This window comes from Aethalodelphis obliquidens, unplaced genomic scaffold (assembly GCF_003676395.1).
Source record: "Aethalodelphis obliquidens isolate GAN/ISIS:26980383/991018 unplaced genomic scaffold, ASM367639v1 scaffold7, whole genome shotgun sequence".
Taxonomy (NCBI): domain Eukaryota; kingdom Metazoa; phylum Chordata; class Mammalia; order Artiodactyla; family Delphinidae; genus Aethalodelphis; species Aethalodelphis obliquidens.
In genome coordinates, this window is record NW_020837951.1 from 12,751,032 (window position 1) to 12,769,596 (window position 18,565).

At 49.7% G+C, this 18,565-nt stretch overlaps 1 protein-coding gene and 1 long non-coding RNA gene across 2 annotated transcripts in view; one reads left to right on the forward strand and one right to left on the reverse strand.

The window, feature by feature from the left end:
• The window catches only part of TTLL11 (tubulin tyrosine ligase like 11), a 264,638-nt gene extending 250,385 nt beyond the window's left edge, over positions 1-14,253 (forward strand). The window contains exons 9-10 of the mRNA XM_027104963.1: positions 10,897-11,023; positions 13,863-14,253. Coding sequence (XP_026960764.1) covers positions 10,897-11,023; positions 13,863-13,950 — 215 coding nt within the window. The 3' untranslated portion in view covers positions 13,951-14,253. The remainder of the gene's footprint in view (positions 1-10,896; positions 11,024-13,862) is intronic.
• LOC113619740 (uncharacterized) lies at positions 6,041-18,565 on the reverse strand. The gene is made up of 2 exons (XR_003432513.1): positions 18,505-18,565; positions 6,041-6,123 (listed from the first exon to the last, which is right to left on the reverse strand). It is a non-coding gene; the product is annotated as an uncharacterized LOC113619740 (long non-coding RNA).

Here is an 18,565-nt window from a genome sequence, read left to right on the forward strand (position 1 = left end):
AGCTGTCCTTCTCTCCAAGCGAGGCAAACTCACCCTGACTGGTATTTTTGCCAATCTCCTACTGAGTTTGACAGATATGGGAGAAATTTTCCCATACGGTATATGAATTTCTCCCTCATGAAATATGTTAGAAATTTTTTTTTTTTTCCTGTTCCAGGGGCAAAGGAGCTTTGCAGAACAGGCAACATATTCAATTACCTCCATCTCTAGTAACCAGAAGTCCTGATTTTTCTATAACTAGGAAAACCACACAGCATACTGCTTATACATGCATGTGTGCATACACACACACACACACACACACACACACACACACACATACACACTGAGCACCATTGAGCTTTGGCATAAAATGGCAAAATTGCTTCTGAGCCTTATTTAGAGAGCAGAGGAAAGAGGGTCTTTGCAGCCCTGGGGTAACATAACACGCTCACCAGGAGGCTCACAAGCAGAACATTTCCTCCGACACGAAGGCATTTGCTAAGGCGGTAGTTTGGGGCCACAGGGACATTGCCCACCCCTCACCATGTCCCTCCAGCCCCCTCCCAGGCTGCAGAAGCAAGGCAAGGAGCTGGGGGATGAAAAGAGTCAGCAGGAGCATCTCCCTTCAGAACTTCTTGCATCAGAACGGGGAAAATGAGAATCCCAGCAGAGGCCCTGAGCGCTGTGGGAAGAGCGAGTGTCTTTGTCCGGACCTGTCGCTCTCCAGCTATGTGACCATGGCCATGGACCGGTGGTTCCACCCCCTTCCCTCTTCCTCTCCTGCACAGTGGAGATGGGTTGTAACCAATGTAAAGAGCCTGGCACCAGGAAGCATCTTAATAGATGTCCTTTGAGGAAAGGACCAGTCTCGATATGCTTGAACTGGACAGGTGCCACAGATCACTCCCGCCCACGTGGATGGCCCTGACAGGCCAGGCTCCTCCAGGTCTGGTGGGCGGCCCCACATGCTCGTCCCTCCTCCCTGCTGCTGCTGGACTGCGGCTTCTGCTTCTTAAAAGCCTTTAAAAATTCTTTATTAAATTTTCATGGCGCATGAAGTCGAGGTTCTGTTACTTGGCCTCAGTTGTCTTGGTAACTTCGTAAAATGCAATAATAAAACAGAGCTGAGTGTCTCTGCACGCAGGCCCCACGTAGAAACGGCTGCAAAGTACTGCAAAGTACCGACGATTTCTTCTGCGTGATAATTAGCGACAGCAAATCCAGCAGGGTTGACAGGGCTTGTTCATTTGGGGTCAGCTGGGGAGAAAGGGGATCCTTCCAATTTTTTTCTCCTCTAATGGTTAATGTCTGGCTGGGGAGCTAAATATTGCCTCAGGGAACCTGTGAGATCCTGGGGGAGATGGAGGAAGGAGTTTGGAAAAGCCCCCAACCCTTGATCCACTGGGGACAGTCTCCCTGAGGGAGGGAGTGACGTGCCCCTAGAGCCTGGCCACGTCGTAGAGAGTCTGGCGGCACGCCTGCCCTCGAGGAGAAACTGGCTCCTTCCAGCTTTGTGTGGGCGGCAGCCGCTGCCCACAGCGCCAGGCTGGGTAGGGGTGTGTTGCAAGCTCGGCCCCCATGGGGAGGCTCAGGGCAGGGCAGCTCCCTGGAGAACTTAGCGGTTTGAGCTGCTCCAGAGAGGCCACCTGGTGCTGCTGACACACCTGGTGGCCCTGTCCTGGCGCCAGCCCTGCCCTTGACCCTTTGGGGGTAACCTATGTCTGCTCTGAACATTTCTCAGCCTGTGGACCAGCTGGTGGAAAGAGAAAGGCAGATGGCCTTGGGTTATAAATAAATGGGATCCCTGCCCCTTGGAAACCACCACCCAATGGCGTCAGAGAGGCGTCGTTTCCCACAGCCCCTCCACAGTGGGGGCCCCTCAGGCAGGCTCTGTCACCCCTGGGAACGCCTTTGTTCTTTGGACCCCTCGGATTCTCCATTTTGTGAAACATTCAGATCCTACACACTCTCTGTGCTCCAACTCTGTGCCAGCCTCTTGGTCTTAGACTCCTGTGCCCGCAGGTCATGGCTTGGCCGTGCAGTAAGAGCTGCCACCCTGCTCCCTGCTGAAGAAACCCAGGTTTGTCACCCACGGTCCCCCCACCAGGTGGGGAGGCTGCTCCAGCAGCCTGGGACGTTAGCACTGCCTTGGCCCGTGGCAACCGGGCCAGGCATACCTTCCAGGGGTCTTTCCATGCAGCTGCCTCCCACAGAAGCCCTGGGCATCTGGTGGTGCCCCTCAGGGCTCAGACCGCACTCTGTTTTTAACCCAAGCAGCTCCAGCTTTGTCTCTAAGTAATGCGCTTTGTTATAACATTCTATCCACGGCCAGAGCATTTCCAACCTGTCAATCTCACACATGGGACACTGGAAGCCCAGAGAGGGCAAGGGCCCTGCCCAAATGCCCAGCAAGTTAGGGATGTGAGCTCAGGCCTCCCCAGCGAAGGAATCTGAAGAGCAGAAGCCAGGGCCAGCCTGTAGTTCAGGGTTTTCAACTAGATTCCATGGTGCCCAAGAGCATCTCGGCTGTTGCGTTTTTGTTTGTTTCTTTCTTCCTTTTCTGTTGTTTTGGTTGTTGTTCTGTTATATATATTGCGGTTGCACGTAAGGAAATAGCTTCAAACGCCATCATCATCATCATCACTTCCAATTTTCTACCTGTGGCAAAACTGGGGCCCTGGGAGAAGTAACTTGTTTGAAGTCATGACCAGAACAGCCTCCTCCCACCGCCGCCTGAGCCCAGCCATGGCTCCTGGAAGACGTGCATCGTGCTGGCAACAGTGACCAGTCAGGGTGGGTTCACCCCAGGGCCCGAGGCAGGAGCTGGACCGTCCTCTTGCACCCCCCATAGAATGGTTGTGGGGACCTCGGAGGCTGGTGCTGGGCTCATTTCTCGCTTGGCCTCAGTCATCAGGCAGGAGCCATGTGATCTGCTCAGACACTCAACCTCAATAGCTCCTCCCCAGGCGCTGACATAGCTGTGCTTCGAGCCATTTCCAGGGCCAGTGGCCGTGGCATCAGTGGGTCACTGGGTCTATCACTGACGGTGCTGGAGAAAAATACAGCCCAGACTGGCAGGTCCGAAGTCTGCGGGCACGGCCCTGACGCCAGCTGCAGCAGCCGCTTACTTGAAGGCTCATGTCTTAGCTTTAAAGTCCTGTACATATTGCTTTGGGCTCCATATTATGTCCATATGTTGGTCAGGATGCTGACTTATGTGATGCTGAGCTAAACCCCCAAATCACAGCAGCTGGACACCCCTGTGGTTTACTTCTTGCCTGTGCAAATCTGACAGGGTCAGGGGGCTCTCCAGGATGACACTCCTCCATGCAGGGTCCCGGCTGCTTCCTGCCTGGCCTCTTTCTCCTCAAGGACGGCTTCCCAGTTGCCTCCAAAAGGAAGAGAAGACTGGAGGACTGCAGGAGTGGGTTGTTCAGGGAGAGGTGACTTCACCTCCACCCACATGCCCTTGGCCAGAATCTGGTCACCTGGCCCCAGCCTGAGTGCAGGGGATACTGGGAAATGTGTTCTTCCTGTACATCCAAGTCGAAACAATGAAATGGGACTTGGTGGACACATGTTACCTTTTTGCCTCAATTCATATTTGTTTTACTATAAAAATGCTTCAATCTTCAAATAAAATTTCTGCTCCAAGAAAGTGACTGTGTTTATCTTACAGCTGCACAGAGCATCTCACCCCCACCACATACTCTCCACTTGAGAAGCACAATGTGATGGGGGCCACATGGGTTTCCTAAGACTCCAGAGTCAGGGGATTCTGGGAATATCTTGTATCTTCCCACTAAGAACTCCAGTCCTAGGCTCTGTGGCCTGGCTGCAGCCCAGCTCCAAGCTCCTTCGGGAGCCTTCCCATCCCCTGGAAAGCCCAGTCCAAAGCAGGTCACTGAAGTTTCCCCTTGAGGATCGGGGCCAGGAGTGGAGAATAGATGAGGAGCCCAGACAGAGTGTGTGCCCTTCCCAGGCTGGAGCAGAGCACACAGCCCAAGGCGCTGGCGTCTTCAGGCCTAGAGACAGGTGGTCTGGCCACGCCAGCTCTAGCTATAGGTCTGCTGAGGAGGTCGGCCCTGCACAAAGCAGCCTCAGTGCGGGGAATCGAATGGCATCAGGGCTCCTCCAGTAGCTGGTGGAAGCCGTGTCACAGCACAGGGTGATCTGAATGTAACCACATTCCTCATTCACATTCCCTGAGCACATACGACGGCCAGACCGTGCCAGGCACATTGCACGTGTTAGTTCATTTAGTCTGAGAGGCGTGCTCGGGAAATGGACACTCTTACTATCTCCCCATTTTACAGATGAGGAAACTGAGGTTCAAAACCGAGATGAAGTGACTTGGCTTAGAAAGGCCAAAGCCAGTTTGGGATCCCGGCCTCGTGGAGACGGGATCTCACTCCAGATGGTTCTCCTCTGTGCTGCCGCGATGGGCCCCTCTTGGAAGGGCGGGTGAGTCCCACCAACAGAGGCAGCTGAGAACATGTGGAAGTGGGAGGCTCTGGGGAGACCTTGAGTAGCACCACATCAGCAAACACTTCTCTGAAAAGCCCTGGCATGTAATAAAAAAGCCCTCGCCGTTCTCTGCTTCCTGGAAGGCACCCCAACCCAGCCAGGTTTACAGAACAGGAGGCCTTGGGAATTGCTCGGCTGGGCAGCAAAGTGATGGCGGTGGGGGGGGAACCTAGGAGGCCAGGTTCCCATAACTGGGACAGGAGTGTGCCAGGCAGTGTGGGCAAGGGTGGCCGGTGGTGAAAACGGTGTCCATGTGTGGAGGACCAGCTTTGTCCCAGGCCCCAGAGTCACCCTGGCCATTGGGTGATATCACTACCCTTTCACAGCTGGGGAAACTTAGGTCTGGAGAAGCTTCTCACCTTGCCTAAGGCCGCAGTAGCCTGCCCTCCGCCAGCCCATAGGCCACCAGAGAGACTCTGCAGTGGACAGCAGGGAGAGGGAAGCAGCTGCCCCCGTTACTGCAAGGTCAAAACATCCCAGGACTCCAGCCACCCCTGTGGGAGCCACCAGCGTCACGACACCCAGAACGTCAACTCCGACCCGGGCTCCCGGTCCAGAAATGACACTCTTGTTTCAGCCCTTTCTCTGTGCTCACACGCTGTGTGTCAAGTGGCACCTGACGGGCTGGGGAGGGACAGGAGCCTCCTTACAGCCGACGGGGGCCCTGAGTGCAGGGGCAAAGCACCCTTGGCTTCCTAGTCAGGAAACGTTTGCACACATTCCACACTCTTGATAAAATATGGAAGGATATTATACGTTTTACAGGGGTTTCCTTTATTGAAAAAAAAGCTTTTAAAGAGTTTTGATTCTTATAATGTATCTGGAAAATTCACGTTCATGGAAATTCATTCCCCGAGGACATGGTAAAAATGAGCCTCCGCTGCATGGGAATGACACTCAGCCACCTGGGCTTCTTGTGGTTGCTGTAATTTTCTTCTTCTTCTTTTTTTTAATGTTGTGTTAGTTTCAGGTGCACAGCAAAGTGATTCAGTTATACACACACACACACACACACACACACACACACACACACATATACACAAATATATCTATTCTTTTTCAGATTCTTTTCCATTACAGGTTATTATAAGATATAGAATATTGTTCTCTGTGCTCTACAGTAGGTCCTTGTTTATTTTATAGATTGTCGTGTGTATCTGTTAATCCCAAACTCCTAATTTATCCCTTCCCCCCACCTTTTCCCCTTTGGTAACCATAAGTTTGTTTTCTGTCTGTGAGTCTATTTCTGTTTTGAAAATAAGTTCATTTGTACCATTTTTTTAGATTCCACATATAAGTGATATTTGTCTTTCTGTGTCTGACTTACTTCACTTAGTATGATAATCTCTAGGTCCATCCATGTTGCTGCAAATGGCATTATTCCATTCTTTTTTATGGCCGAATAATATTCCATTGTATACATGTAGCACATCTTCTTTATCCATTCGTCTGTCGATGGGCATTTACGTTGCTCCTTTGTCTTGGTTGGAAATAGTGCTGCTGTGAACATTGGGATGCATGCAACTTTTCAAATTAGAGTTTTCTCCCAATATATGCCCAAGAGTTAGGATTGTTGGATCGTATGGTAACTCTATTTTTAGTTTCTTAAGGAACCTCCATAATGTTCTCTATAGTGGCTGCAATAATTTTTTAAAAATATGCAGTGGAGATACATATCTAAATGCCCATATGATATTAATGCATATATATAATGACTAAAACAAATAAAAACAGCTCAAAAAGATGTACAGTGACAAATAATCTCCCTTTCACCCCTGTGCTTCAATTCTCCAGTCTGTCCCCAAAGGCAGCTATAGTTTCTGGGTTTTGTGTGTTCCTTTCAAAGACAGTCTGTACACATACATGAATTCTTACATATGTGTGTGTCCACCAACCGGCACTCTACTTTTCACTTAACACTGTTTCTGGGAGGTTGTTGCGTGATATGTTCATGTCAGCTGACCTCAGATTTTTTTTTTTTTTTTTTTTTTTTTTTTTTTGCGGTACGCGCGCCTCTCACTGTTGTGGCCCCTCCCGCTGCGGAGCACAGGCTCCGGACGCGCAGGCTCAGCGGCCATGGCTCACGGGCCCAGCCGCTCCGTGGCATGTGGGATCTTCCCGGACCGGGGCACGAACCCGCATCCCCTGCATCGGCAGGCGGACTCCCAACCACTGCGCCACCAGGGAAGCCCTGCCCTCAGATTTTTAATGGCACCATTGTCATGCCATTATGCGATGCACTATAATGACTTAGAATATTTTCGTTTACTTAAATGGCCCCCAATCGATGCATTTAGTTTGTTTCCGGTTTTCTGTTACTACATAAAGTGCTGCAGGGACACGCATCTTTATGCACACGTATGAGTACATCCTGCAGGTCGAATTACTAGGTCAAAGGGTATATGCATTTTAAATTGCAATCAATATTGCCAAATTGCCCTCCCAAGAGGCCACACCGATTTTCAGTCCCACCAACACTGTGTGAGAGGGCCAGCTCCCCCATCCTCCCCAACGAGGCTCGTTATCAAAACGCTAACCTTTGCCAGTCGGTGGGTGAAAAAAACATGGCAGCATCTCATTACACATTGAATTTGTTTCTCTTACAAATGAGGTTGAGAAGCTTTCTTCTGTGTTTCAAAGTCATGAGTATTTCCTTTCCTACAAACTGGCTGCTCGTGTTCTTTGCCCATTTGTCGACTGGTCTTTTTCTTGTTGATTTGCAGCATCACTTTGCAGATGAAAAGAATTAGGCTTTTGTCATATTTTTTGGCAAAATATGTGTTCTATACGGGCCATTTTTTGGCAGCCAACTGTCTCTCTACCTCAACAAATTCTCCACAGGCTGCCAGAGTGGTCTTTCGGAAATGCCACTCTGATCATGTCCCCCTCCTCCCGAAAGACACAAAACGGCTTCCTGCCACCTGGATCCAGCTCAGACTCCCCACTTGGTTTGGGGAACCTGCCTATTTGGGGCCCAGCTTTCTCCCGCCCCAACAAAAGGCCCACCACATGCAGCCGTGAGGGTTGTGCACTGTGCAGGGGGCAGTGACACCCAGGGAAGGACCTTGGGGGCATCCCCTGGAGGTGGACAGCGGGGCAGCCCGCCGAGAGGCTGCCTCTTTCTCCGGTGAACCTTAGCTCAGGACTTAGCACACTTTCGACCATTCCTCAAAGCCCCATCTCTTCCATTCCTCCAGGGCTAGGTCCAGGCTCTTCCTTCCGCCCCAGATGCGACCCCTCCCCTGTGGCCTGGTAAGCTTCCTCCTCTGCAAAGCTGACCCCACTTTCACAGGCTGGCTTGGGTCCCCCCGCCCCAGCCTTTGTGTGCCCCTTTAACCCACTGCAAGGTGATTCTCTCTCTAGGGGAGGGCTGTGTGCATTCACTCCTGGATCCCACCCCCGGTCAGAGGAGGTGCTCGGGAAATGTGTGTGGAATGAATAAATGAGGGAATGAGCGAAGGCAGCCTTCTTTTATTTTTAAAAGAACTTTTTAAACTGAGGCAGTATAGTTGATGTACAATATTACTGATATATAAGTTACAGGTGTACGACATAGTGATTCGCAGTTTTTAAAGGTTATACTCATTTACAGTTATTGTAAGATGTTAGTTGTATTCCCTGTGTTGTACAATATATCCTTGGAGGTTATTTTATACATCATAGTTTGTACCTCTTAATCCCCTCCCCCTGGATTGCCCCCGCCCCCTCCCCTCCCCATCACCCACCCACTGGTAACCACTAGTTTGGTCTCTGTATCTGCTAGTCTGTGAAGGTGGCCTCCTGACTGCTGAAGCCAGTGCAGGTGAGGAGTGAGGGGTGAAGACCCAGTATCCCCTCAGCCTTCTCAGCCTAATGTAAAGTTGTGCATTTACCCGACAGGCTGTTTTTTTTGTATAAATCTCCATTAAACACTTTGAAAAATGCAAATTAAAAAAAAAGCCCAGCAGACTGGCTCTTCCCAGGTAATTATAGTAGACCCTTCAAGTCCGTACTGAGGCCGTTTTATTTAGTAGGTCTATGGCTCTTCCCAGATTATAAATGAAAGCCCTTCAGGGAGCAGGTTATTCTCCCTCCCCTAAATTCCCCAGGGCGGGGCATTGCAAGAGGACTCAGTGGGCACAAACACCATTGCCATGGGGCTCGCACAGGGAAGCGGGGGCCCAGGGACCCTTCCTGGTCGATAGGGGCCAGTGGGATGTAGGCTCTAAAGCAGGTCCTTCCTCCTAAACCCCAAACCCTCGCTGGCAGCCCCCATCTGGGCCAGCCCTCCATCCCTCCCCCAGCGGGGAAGGTACCCACGGCTCCCCAGCCCCGCACCGTCCCCCCGGGGCGCCTGCAGGACTTCCTGCCGCGCCACCCACCTCCACTGCTCAGCTGCCATCAGTCCTTCGCCTGCATTCTGGGGACCTTTAAACACGTGAGTCAGATAACGATCCTCACAGCTGCACTTCCCTGCCTGGCTCCTGTGGCCCCTCTGGATTCCCGTGCCCTGTGCCCTGTGGGGGGTCCGTACCTCTGCCAGGGACCCTGTGACCTGGCTAAGGCCTGCTCAGCTGGCTCACCCCTCTCCCTTTCCTGCCAGCACCGTGCCAACCCTGGGGAGGTGGGGATATGAGCAAAACCAGACATGGCCCTGCCCACCTGATGCTGCGAGATGGACGGGGGTTAACTAAGAGCAGAGAGGAGGCAGCACGGAGGGAGGCCCTGCGCACAGATCCGGCTCAGAGAACGAGGACGGCGTGGGGCAGGGGAGGCTGGCAGAGGGCCAGCCCTGCAGGCAGTGCAGGCCACCCTGAAGATGTCCTCCTTGCCACTGGAGAGTGTTCAGAGGACACTGTGGTCGGGGCTGTGGTTTGACAGACAACTGAGCTTAGGATTGGAGGGTGGACCACGGAGTGGGACGGTGTGCAGGGATCCCGGCGATGGGAAGCTGGCGGCGGCCCCGGTGATAAAGGGCCGTGAGAATTGATGGCGCTCCTCATGACGGTTATTTAATGCCCTCTCCCCTCCCTCCAGGACGGCAGGGCCTTGTCCATCCCACTGGCAGCCCTGGCAGCACCTAGCACACAACTCAGTACATAGTAGGTGGAATGTTCTGGGAATGAATGACAGGTTAGAGAGGGGATAGTAATCAAATAATGGATTTAACAGGTGGGGAAACTGATGCTCTATGTCGTGGAGCAGTGTGTCACCTGGGTGAGCTGGCGACGACCCCGGCACGGGGCAGCCCTGAAAACCCTGTCCCCGCCCACCTTGCTCACAAAGACCTGTTTTCATAACTTGTCATTTCCCTACACGCCCACAGGCAGGGACACACACTGCGCCGCTGGATAAATCTGGGCCACTTTTCAGCATCGTTTAACACCCCCGGGAAGGTTGGATCACGTGGCCTCCAGCAGCAGCCCATTAGCTGACAGGCTGAAGCATATCATATTGAATTCCACGGCCCGCGGAGCCCGGGAGACGCCGTGCTGCTCGGAAATCTGCACTGAGTTATTAGGAGGCAATTGTCCTGCGCATTTCCTGTAGTGAACACGTTGCCCCCCTCCTCTTGCCAGGACTGTTTCCCCAAACCTCCAGTGGGAGTGGGAGGACCTTGAACTCACTCCCTGTCTATAGCTTGAAAGGAAGAGGGGATGACCTGGAAGGGAGATGGCAGCGGGGCAGGGACCAGTGCGGGGGGCTGACTGTGAGTGCTGCTTGCAGAGAGATGGTCTGGAGGCATTGCGCTGGCCTCCTGCCCACCCCCGCAGCCCCCCCAGCCCTCATCCTGTGTCTCCCTGCTCCCCCACCCCCGCCCCTGTGTGCCGTGGCCCTTGGCCACAGCTGCAGCAGGACCTATGGACAGGCCAGCCAGGGACTCAGCCGCTGACGCCCACAGCCTGGCCACGGCACAAGGCATCTGCCTCCGCCCTACCTCCTGGGACCCCACGGGCCTGAGCTTCTGCCTTCGGCACGTGTCACACACCCTGACCACCGCCCTGTACAAACTAAACTGGGACACATCACTATATGGTGAGGACACTCAAGATGGCGGCTCTCTTGCTCTGTAGATCCCCTGCTCGACCAGGCCCTGCTTCTCCTACACCCTGTCACACGAGCATCATCACCCCCTCCCCCAGCTAGAGATTGTTCTAGTCCTTAGGCTAGATGGTCGTTAACTCGAAATGCGTGCGGGATGGGCCCCAGCTGCTGGTTTCCCTGGTGACTGATGAGCCAACCTGACGTCAATTGCGCTATAAACGGCAGCCTCCTTCTCCCTCAAGTAGCCAAGATGGCTGCCGTGTCCTGCCTGCTGCTCACGGTGGGGTGTTGCTCCAGGATCCTCTGTTCGAACGTGCAAGACACTTTATCTGATTAACCATCGATGTCTCTGGCTGTTGCCAGGCTCTTTCTTCGGTCTCATGGCTGGACAACTACAAGACTTGGAGGCCTGCGGGGTGCAGCCCAACTGCTGTCAGCCAGGAAGCCGAGGAAGCCGAGGAAACTCCTGTGAACGCCGAGATGTTGGAAGGTAAGGACGGTGGGGGGGGGGGAACCGCAAACTGTGTGGTGATCAGGGAGGGGCGGGGTGCGGGGACCGTCCCCTGCACTTGGGGCCCTGCGACGGCTGACCACTGTGAGAGATGTCCTTATCTTCCACTACACTGACGATGCTCTGTTAACCTCGCTCTCCAGTTTAAGAGTAGCAGCCCCGTGCTCCTGGCTCATCTGACTGCACGGGGATGGCTGGTGCATACAGACGAAATGTACAGACCTGGCTTAGCTATCAAATACTTAGGCGTTCTCTGGTTGGGTAAGACGAGATACCCACACTCTCCACCCCTAAACAGCTACAGACACGGCCTTTAGGGATATTAGCTCAGAGACAGGCCTGTGGCCAGTTACCCGGAAAGGAGTGGTTGAGGCCTGGGGCAATGGCAAAATACTAGGTACCCTGGTGCTCCTGGTCCCAGCTGCGGGGGGCGCAGAGCTACGTGCAGCCCACGGTGTGTGGTAACAGGTGGAAGCCATTACAAAAGGCCTACCCACGTTGTTGAGCAATGCAAAACCCACCACTGGGGGGTCTAGAACAGCTGTGTGTGACATATGGGACCCCTATGAATATCACTGGTGACCAAGGGACCCGCCCTGAAGTTGAGGAATGGGCCGCTAAGAATGCCACACGCTGCCATTTTCACCCGCCCTCCAGCCCCAGTGCCGCCGGCCGAACTGATAGGCTGCTGGGCCAGTTAACCATATAGGGATGGGAACCTGCCCTCAGCTGTGGATCAGCAGGCTAACGCAAGCCCGGAACTATCACTGAGCATCCCAGGAGCCGTCGTCCCAGTGCCTACGCTATGTTAACCAGAGCCAACTAGTCCCCATCCGACTACGGCTCTCGACCACCAAAGAGCCGGCGACAGCTATGGGCCAGGACAATAACTCACTTCTGCTCTTGCTGTGCGATCTGCCCCCGGGGGGCACGTTATAAGATGGCCCTGGGGCTGGCAGGTAGTCCCTGGTGATTTGGGTTCCCTAACCCCGTGGGGAACAGGACAGATTCTGCCTGCTGGAGAAAGCAGCGTTGCATTAGCCCTGCGGTCGATTGCCATGTGCCTGCTCCGCGGCATGGCACTGCAGGCCAGGGCGATAACCGCAGGCGGGGGTGGTGCTAGCCCAGCATGCTGTCACCGCTCGTATTTTGCTCAGTGGTCGCGATCTCCCCTGTATCGCGCCTGTTAAGCATCTTCGGTCCCTAGTCTGGGCGGAAGGCATCCAGTTACGGACTGGGCAACAACGGCTGCCTCACTGCAAAAGGAGTCTGACTGTTGGGTCTCCAGCGAGATGCCGTTGTCGTCCTGCTCTGGACTCCCATGAAAAATTGACCGGATAAGTGCCTTACCCTTGATACTGGTTAGGTGCTGTGTCTGTATCGCACGTCTGGTATCTGGTTGCAGTGCCCCTCTGCATACCTGACCCCAGGGATATTGCGGAAGAGGGGCGAGCCAGATGGTAAGGGTCGCGCAGGGGACGTAGCGGGCAGTGTGTGGTCAGGCCACTCAAGATGGCGGCCCTCTTGCTCTCTGTACCTCCCCTGCTCGACCAGGCCCTGCTTCTCCTACACGCTATCACCTGAGCATCTTTACCCCCTTCCCCAGCTAGTAATTGTTATAGTCCTTAGGCCAGAACGGCTCCACCTGCTAGTTTCTTAAAGGGAAACAACTGCCCTCGTGATGGTGATGGTCATTAACCAGAGGGGCGGTGAGGGATGGGCCCCGGCCGTGGTTTCCCTGGTGACTGATGAGCCAACCTGACGTCAATTCCCCTGTAAATGGCAGCCTCCTTCTCCCCTGAGTAGCCGAGATGGCTGCCATGTCGTACCTGCCATCTGCTGTACACCATGGAGTGTTGCTCCAGGACCCTTTGTTTTGGACGTGTAAGATCCCCTGTCCAATAAACCACTGATGTCTCCGTGGCTGTTTCCAGGCTTGCTCTTTGGTCTTGAGGCTGGACAACTGCAAGGCTTGCAGGCCCGTGGGGTGCAGCCCAACACGTGTGCACACCGATATACAGACCACCTGGACAGAACCACGCTCAAACACACACATCCCATCCCAACGTGTAGGCTATATCTACCCACACGGACCCACGCCACACCCATCACACATAGTGTCCCTGGCTCTCACACCTACACACACACACATACATTTGCACACACGCTTCTACATGCATTTTGAATTTCCAAGCGGCAGATAAACTTTTGTGATTAATTCCTACTTTTATTGCTCTGTGGTCAAGAAATATGACCTTTCCTTTTGTGAACCTACTTTGTGCCGAGCATCGTTAGGTGCTAAGTGTACAAAGTTGAATAAACTTGGACCCTACAGCCTAATAACAAAACAAATTCACCTTGACAATCTGATGTGATACCTGATGCAGCAGAATCACAGCGCTTACATTTTCTCAATATATTTTATATATTTTTCTCTACTTAGGTTGTTTCCTTTTTTGTTTCTATTACCTAAACACTGTTAGACCAAAAACATATTTTCATTGCTGTCCTCATTTGCTTTTCTTTAATTACTAGTTCGAACGGGCATATTCTCCCCTATTTACTGTCCATTTGTATTGCTTCTTTGTGACTTGCCATTTCATATCCTTTGCCTGCTTTTCTGCTAGTATGATTGTTTATTTCTCCAGATTTCCAATTATTTGTCTTTTGCAATACTCTTAGATAATTCTTCAAGCCGAAGTTCTAGCATGGACCACGACTTTGACTTCTAAGCACACGTGTTCTGTTTTTTGCTCTTAGCAATGATATGCTTTAATCCCCAGTTCTTCTTTTCAGAGTCCCTCCTTCTTCTTAGCAGCACGCTCCCATTTGTTGAAGAAGCATCATTGAGTTACTTCAACATCATTCAGGACCTACGGAGAGACTTCTGCAGACTGGTATGCTAAGGCTTGGTGGACCATGGAGAGCAAAGCAAGACTCACTGCCAGTGGAGACAACAGTCCAGGAAGGAATCTCCCTGGGAATTTGCCCTCCAGGTTGGCATGCTTGTCCGTTCCTCCATACAGGCTGTGCCCGCACCCCTCCCACTGGGGGCAGGGGTCCGGGAGCAGCTCCCCCTCCCCCTCCTCTGATCGCAGGCATCACTCAGAACACTTGTTAAACTTCAGATTCCATGAATTTGGAGATATAGATGCAAACTCATGATTTCTAAAATGTGTATATATACGTGCACATGTATATGTGTTTGAATGTATTTTGTTTGTTTGTTTGTTTGGCTGCATTGGGTCTTTGCTGCTGCGCGAGGGCTTTCTCTAGTTGCGGCGAGTGGGGGTTACTCTTCGTTGTGGTGTGCGGGCTTCTCTTGTTGCAGAGCATGGGCTCTAGGCATGCTGGCCTCAGCAGTTGCAGCATGCGCACTTAGTAGTTCTGGCTGGCAGGCTCTAGAGTGCAGGCTCAGTAGTTGTGGCGCGTGGGCTTGGTTGCTCTGCGGCATATGGGATCTTCCCCGATCAGGAACCGAACCCTGCACTGGCAGGTGGATTCTTAACCATTGTGCCACCAGGGAAGTCCTGAATGTATATTTGTATACACACACACACACTCTACATTTATTTCCTAGCTCTGTCTGCTGAAAAGGTCAAGAAGGAAGGATATTCTAGCAGCTCTCAGCTCTTGGTCTGTAATTCCATTCCCCAGAGTTCCTCAGAGAAATGACTAATCCCAGAGCTGGGGCAGGGTAGGTACATGATGAGCCTGGGACATCTCGTGAGGCTAGAAAGTAAGGGAATGTTCAAAAACCACATCGAGGGTGTGTCACAGGACACAGGCACTGGCTTGGAGGGGCTCCCAGTGGCCAAATCTGGGAGTGTTTGAGCACCAAAACAATCAAGTAGAGTAATGAATTATAAGCCCATAAAAACAGACATTTACGAGCCCACACTGATAACAGATAAGCAAATACATAGGAAGAATGGAGGACCTTTGCTACAGTAAAATTCTGAGTCAACCAGTGAAGTGGAAGAAATGCTAGAACTGGAAAGCCATCCTTTGCAACCATCCTAGTAAAGACTGGATCACTCAAGAATCATTAAGGGTTGCTCAATCTAGGGGGACGTTTTGGCAATGAGCAGGATATTTGTATGATGTCAGACTGTCTCCCCACAGACTGCATATTAGTTGCAAGCAAGACCAAAAAACAAACCCCAGTAATTATACAGTGGAGAGATCGGACCACACCCTGATCGGGTGATCAAAATTAACATCACCAGGGAGGGATAGACAGGTGTCATGTGCCTCCGGATGTATTACTCTAAGAAGGACTCAATATATGCTCTCTGCAGTATTTTGGCCAAGAACGAATAACTAGAAACTAGTCACAAGGAAACATCAGACAAATGCAAAACTATTTTTATTTAAAAGGGTGGGTGGGGGTTGGGGGAGGAATGGTTGGTCGTATTCGTCCAATGTCAATGTCATAAAAGATAAAGAACAGGGCTTCCCTGGTGGCGCAGTGGTTGAGAGTCCGCCTGCCGATGCAGGGGACGCGGGTTCGTGCCCCAGTCCGGGAAGTTCCCACATGCCGCGGAGAGGCTGGGCCCGTGAGCCATGGCCGCTGAGCCTGCGCGCCCGGAGCCTGTGCTCCGCAATGGGAGAGGCCACAGCAGTGAGAGGCCCGCGTAACACAAAAAAAAAAAAAAAAAAAAAAAAAAAGATAAAGAACAGTCATAGAAATGTTCCAGATTAAACGAGGCTAAAGAGACACGACAGCCGAATGCAGTCTCTGACCCCAGACTGGATCCTGTGCTGGAGGGAAAAAATAGTATAAAAGGATGTTACTGGTTCTACTGAGGATGTTGGAATGTGAATATTAGATGAGAGAAAAGTCTGTAATAGGGTTAAATTGAGGTGGGTAACTATACTGTGATTATGTAAGAGAATATCTCTAATCTTAGTAAATATTCACTGCAGTATTTAGGAGTAAAGGGCTGTGGCATAAGTCACAAAAATAGCAGTAAATGTTAAACATTTATGTTGAATACACGACTGTTTTAATGCAAATTCAGTAACAGTGCAGTATAATTGTACTGTTCACGAGAATAAGATCGGGGCTTGGGTGCACTGTGGGGTATGTTCTGGAGACTGGCTCTTTCCCTGGCTTGGGGGCTGGTCACCATCCACACTGTGTGTACAGCCGCACCAGGTTGTCCAGATTTGAGGTCTCCTGTCCACCTGCCTCTCCTGCTACCCACAGGCCCACTCTGTTAATAGCTACCAATGGGTGTCTGGGAAAGCAGTTTCAATTTTGTGTATTTATTGTGTATTCAGCCACTTTACTGAACCAGGAGCGTTTTTTGGTTGATTCCCAGGGAAATTCTAAGAAGATGACCCTAACTTTTGTCTTTTCTTTCTCAATAGTTTAGTTAGTTTCTTTCCTGCCTTTTTGCCTTGAAACGCAGCAGAGTCCTGCATCTAAGTCATTTCTTACCTCATTGGGAATGTCTGTTATGTTTTACTCTTAAGGATAATGTTGGCTATCGGCTTGAAATATTCTATTTTTCAAATATGTTTTTATTACAAAAGCAAAAGTATGGTCAGAAAAAAGAAACTTAGAAAATACTGATTAAGCACAGAGATGGGAGGGGGGAATAAAAAGCCATTTATTATCTCTAGGTCAGTGTTTTGTTAACAACTTGGTATATATCCCTAATAATTATTATTTGAAGATTTTATTAGAATAATCATTATTGCTCCCAGAGCAGGTAGCATTTATCTATTATGTGTCAGTAACGGTGCTAAGTTTAGGGGTGACAAGCATTATTTCAGCAAATCCTTACAGAATACCTCTCTATAGTGTAGATACTGTTATCCCTACTTTACAGTTAAGGAAATTGAGACTGAGAGGACTTTCCCAATCTACCTAAGATCATAGGCAAATCAACAGCCCTTAAGGCTGAAACCCAGGTCTCCCTTATGCCCAAGCTCTGGCTCTTACATACACTACTATCTCCTAATCCAGACCTCTTTTTGCAAATAGATTTTTTAAAAACTAAGCCAGAATCCTTCTGGACATATGATTCTGTTATCAGCTTTTATACCTAATGTATTATTAACATCTTTCAATGTCACTTATTCTTCTTCTACAGATGTAATGGCTGTGTAGTGTTTTATTATATGGATATGTTTTATTTATTCTTAAACGGCTCCATATCAAAATAAAAGCTGGTCGTAAAATATTCAAACAATAACAGGAATATAAAGTAGAACATGCAGGTCCTCCCTTCCACCCTGCTGAGCACCATTCCTTTGAGGAAGTTACTATTAATAGTATATGTTTGCTTCCACATAGTTCTTCTATGTAACTTATTATATGTGATGTAATTTATTTAATTTTCTTTAAAGGAATGGGTATACCAATCTACTGCTTGCCTTTCATACATAATCTATGATGAACATCATTGCAAATCTATCCATCCTTTTTTAATATGATTTTTAAAATTGAACTATAATTGACTTACAATACTGTTAATTTTAGGTGTACAGAAAGTGATTCAGTTATATGTATGTGTGTGTGTATATACAATATGTCTACATTCTTTTTCAGATTCTTTTCCATCATTGGTTATTACAAGATATTCAAGACAGTTGCCTATGCTATTCAGTAAATATATATATATATATATGTATCATCTTTATCCGTTCATCCATTGAGGGACACTTAGGTGTCCACTTAGGTGGCTCCCATGTCTTGGTTTTTGTCAATAGTGCTGCTATGAACATTGGGGTGCATGTATCTTTTCTTTTTTTAAAATTTTTGTAGTTGATTTACAGTGATGTGTTAGTTTCAGGTGTACAGCAAAGTGATTCAGTCATACATATAAAATATATATACATATATATAATATTCATTTATTTGTATAATTTCTTTTTCAGATTCTTTTCCGTCATAGATTATTACAAGTTATAGAATATAGTTCCCCATGCTATACAGTAGGTCCTTGTTGCTTATCTATTTTATATATAGTAGTGTGTATCTGCTAATCCCAAACTCCTCATTTATCCCTCCCCCACTCCCCTTTCCCCTTTGGTAACCATAGTTAGTTTCAGTATCTGTGAGTCTATTTCTGTTTTGTAAATGAGTTCATTTGTATCATTTTCTTAGATTCCACATAAAAATTATATCATATATTTGTCTTTCTCTGACTTACTTCACTTAGTATGATAATCTCTAGGTCCATGCATGTTGCTGCAAATAGCATTATTTCATTGTTTTTCACGGCTGAGTAATAGTACATTGTGTATATATACCACATCTTCTTTAACCATTCATATGTTTATGGGCATTTAGGTTGCTTCCATGTCTTGGCTATTGTAAACAGTGCTGCTATGAACATTGGGTGCATGTATCTTGTCGAATTAGAATTTTCGCCTTTTCTGTATATATGCCCAGGAGTGGGATTGCTGGATTATGTGGTAACTCTATTGTTAGTTTTCTAAGGAACCTCCATACTGTTCTCCATAGTGGCTGCACCAATTTACACTCCCACCAACGGTGTAGGAGGG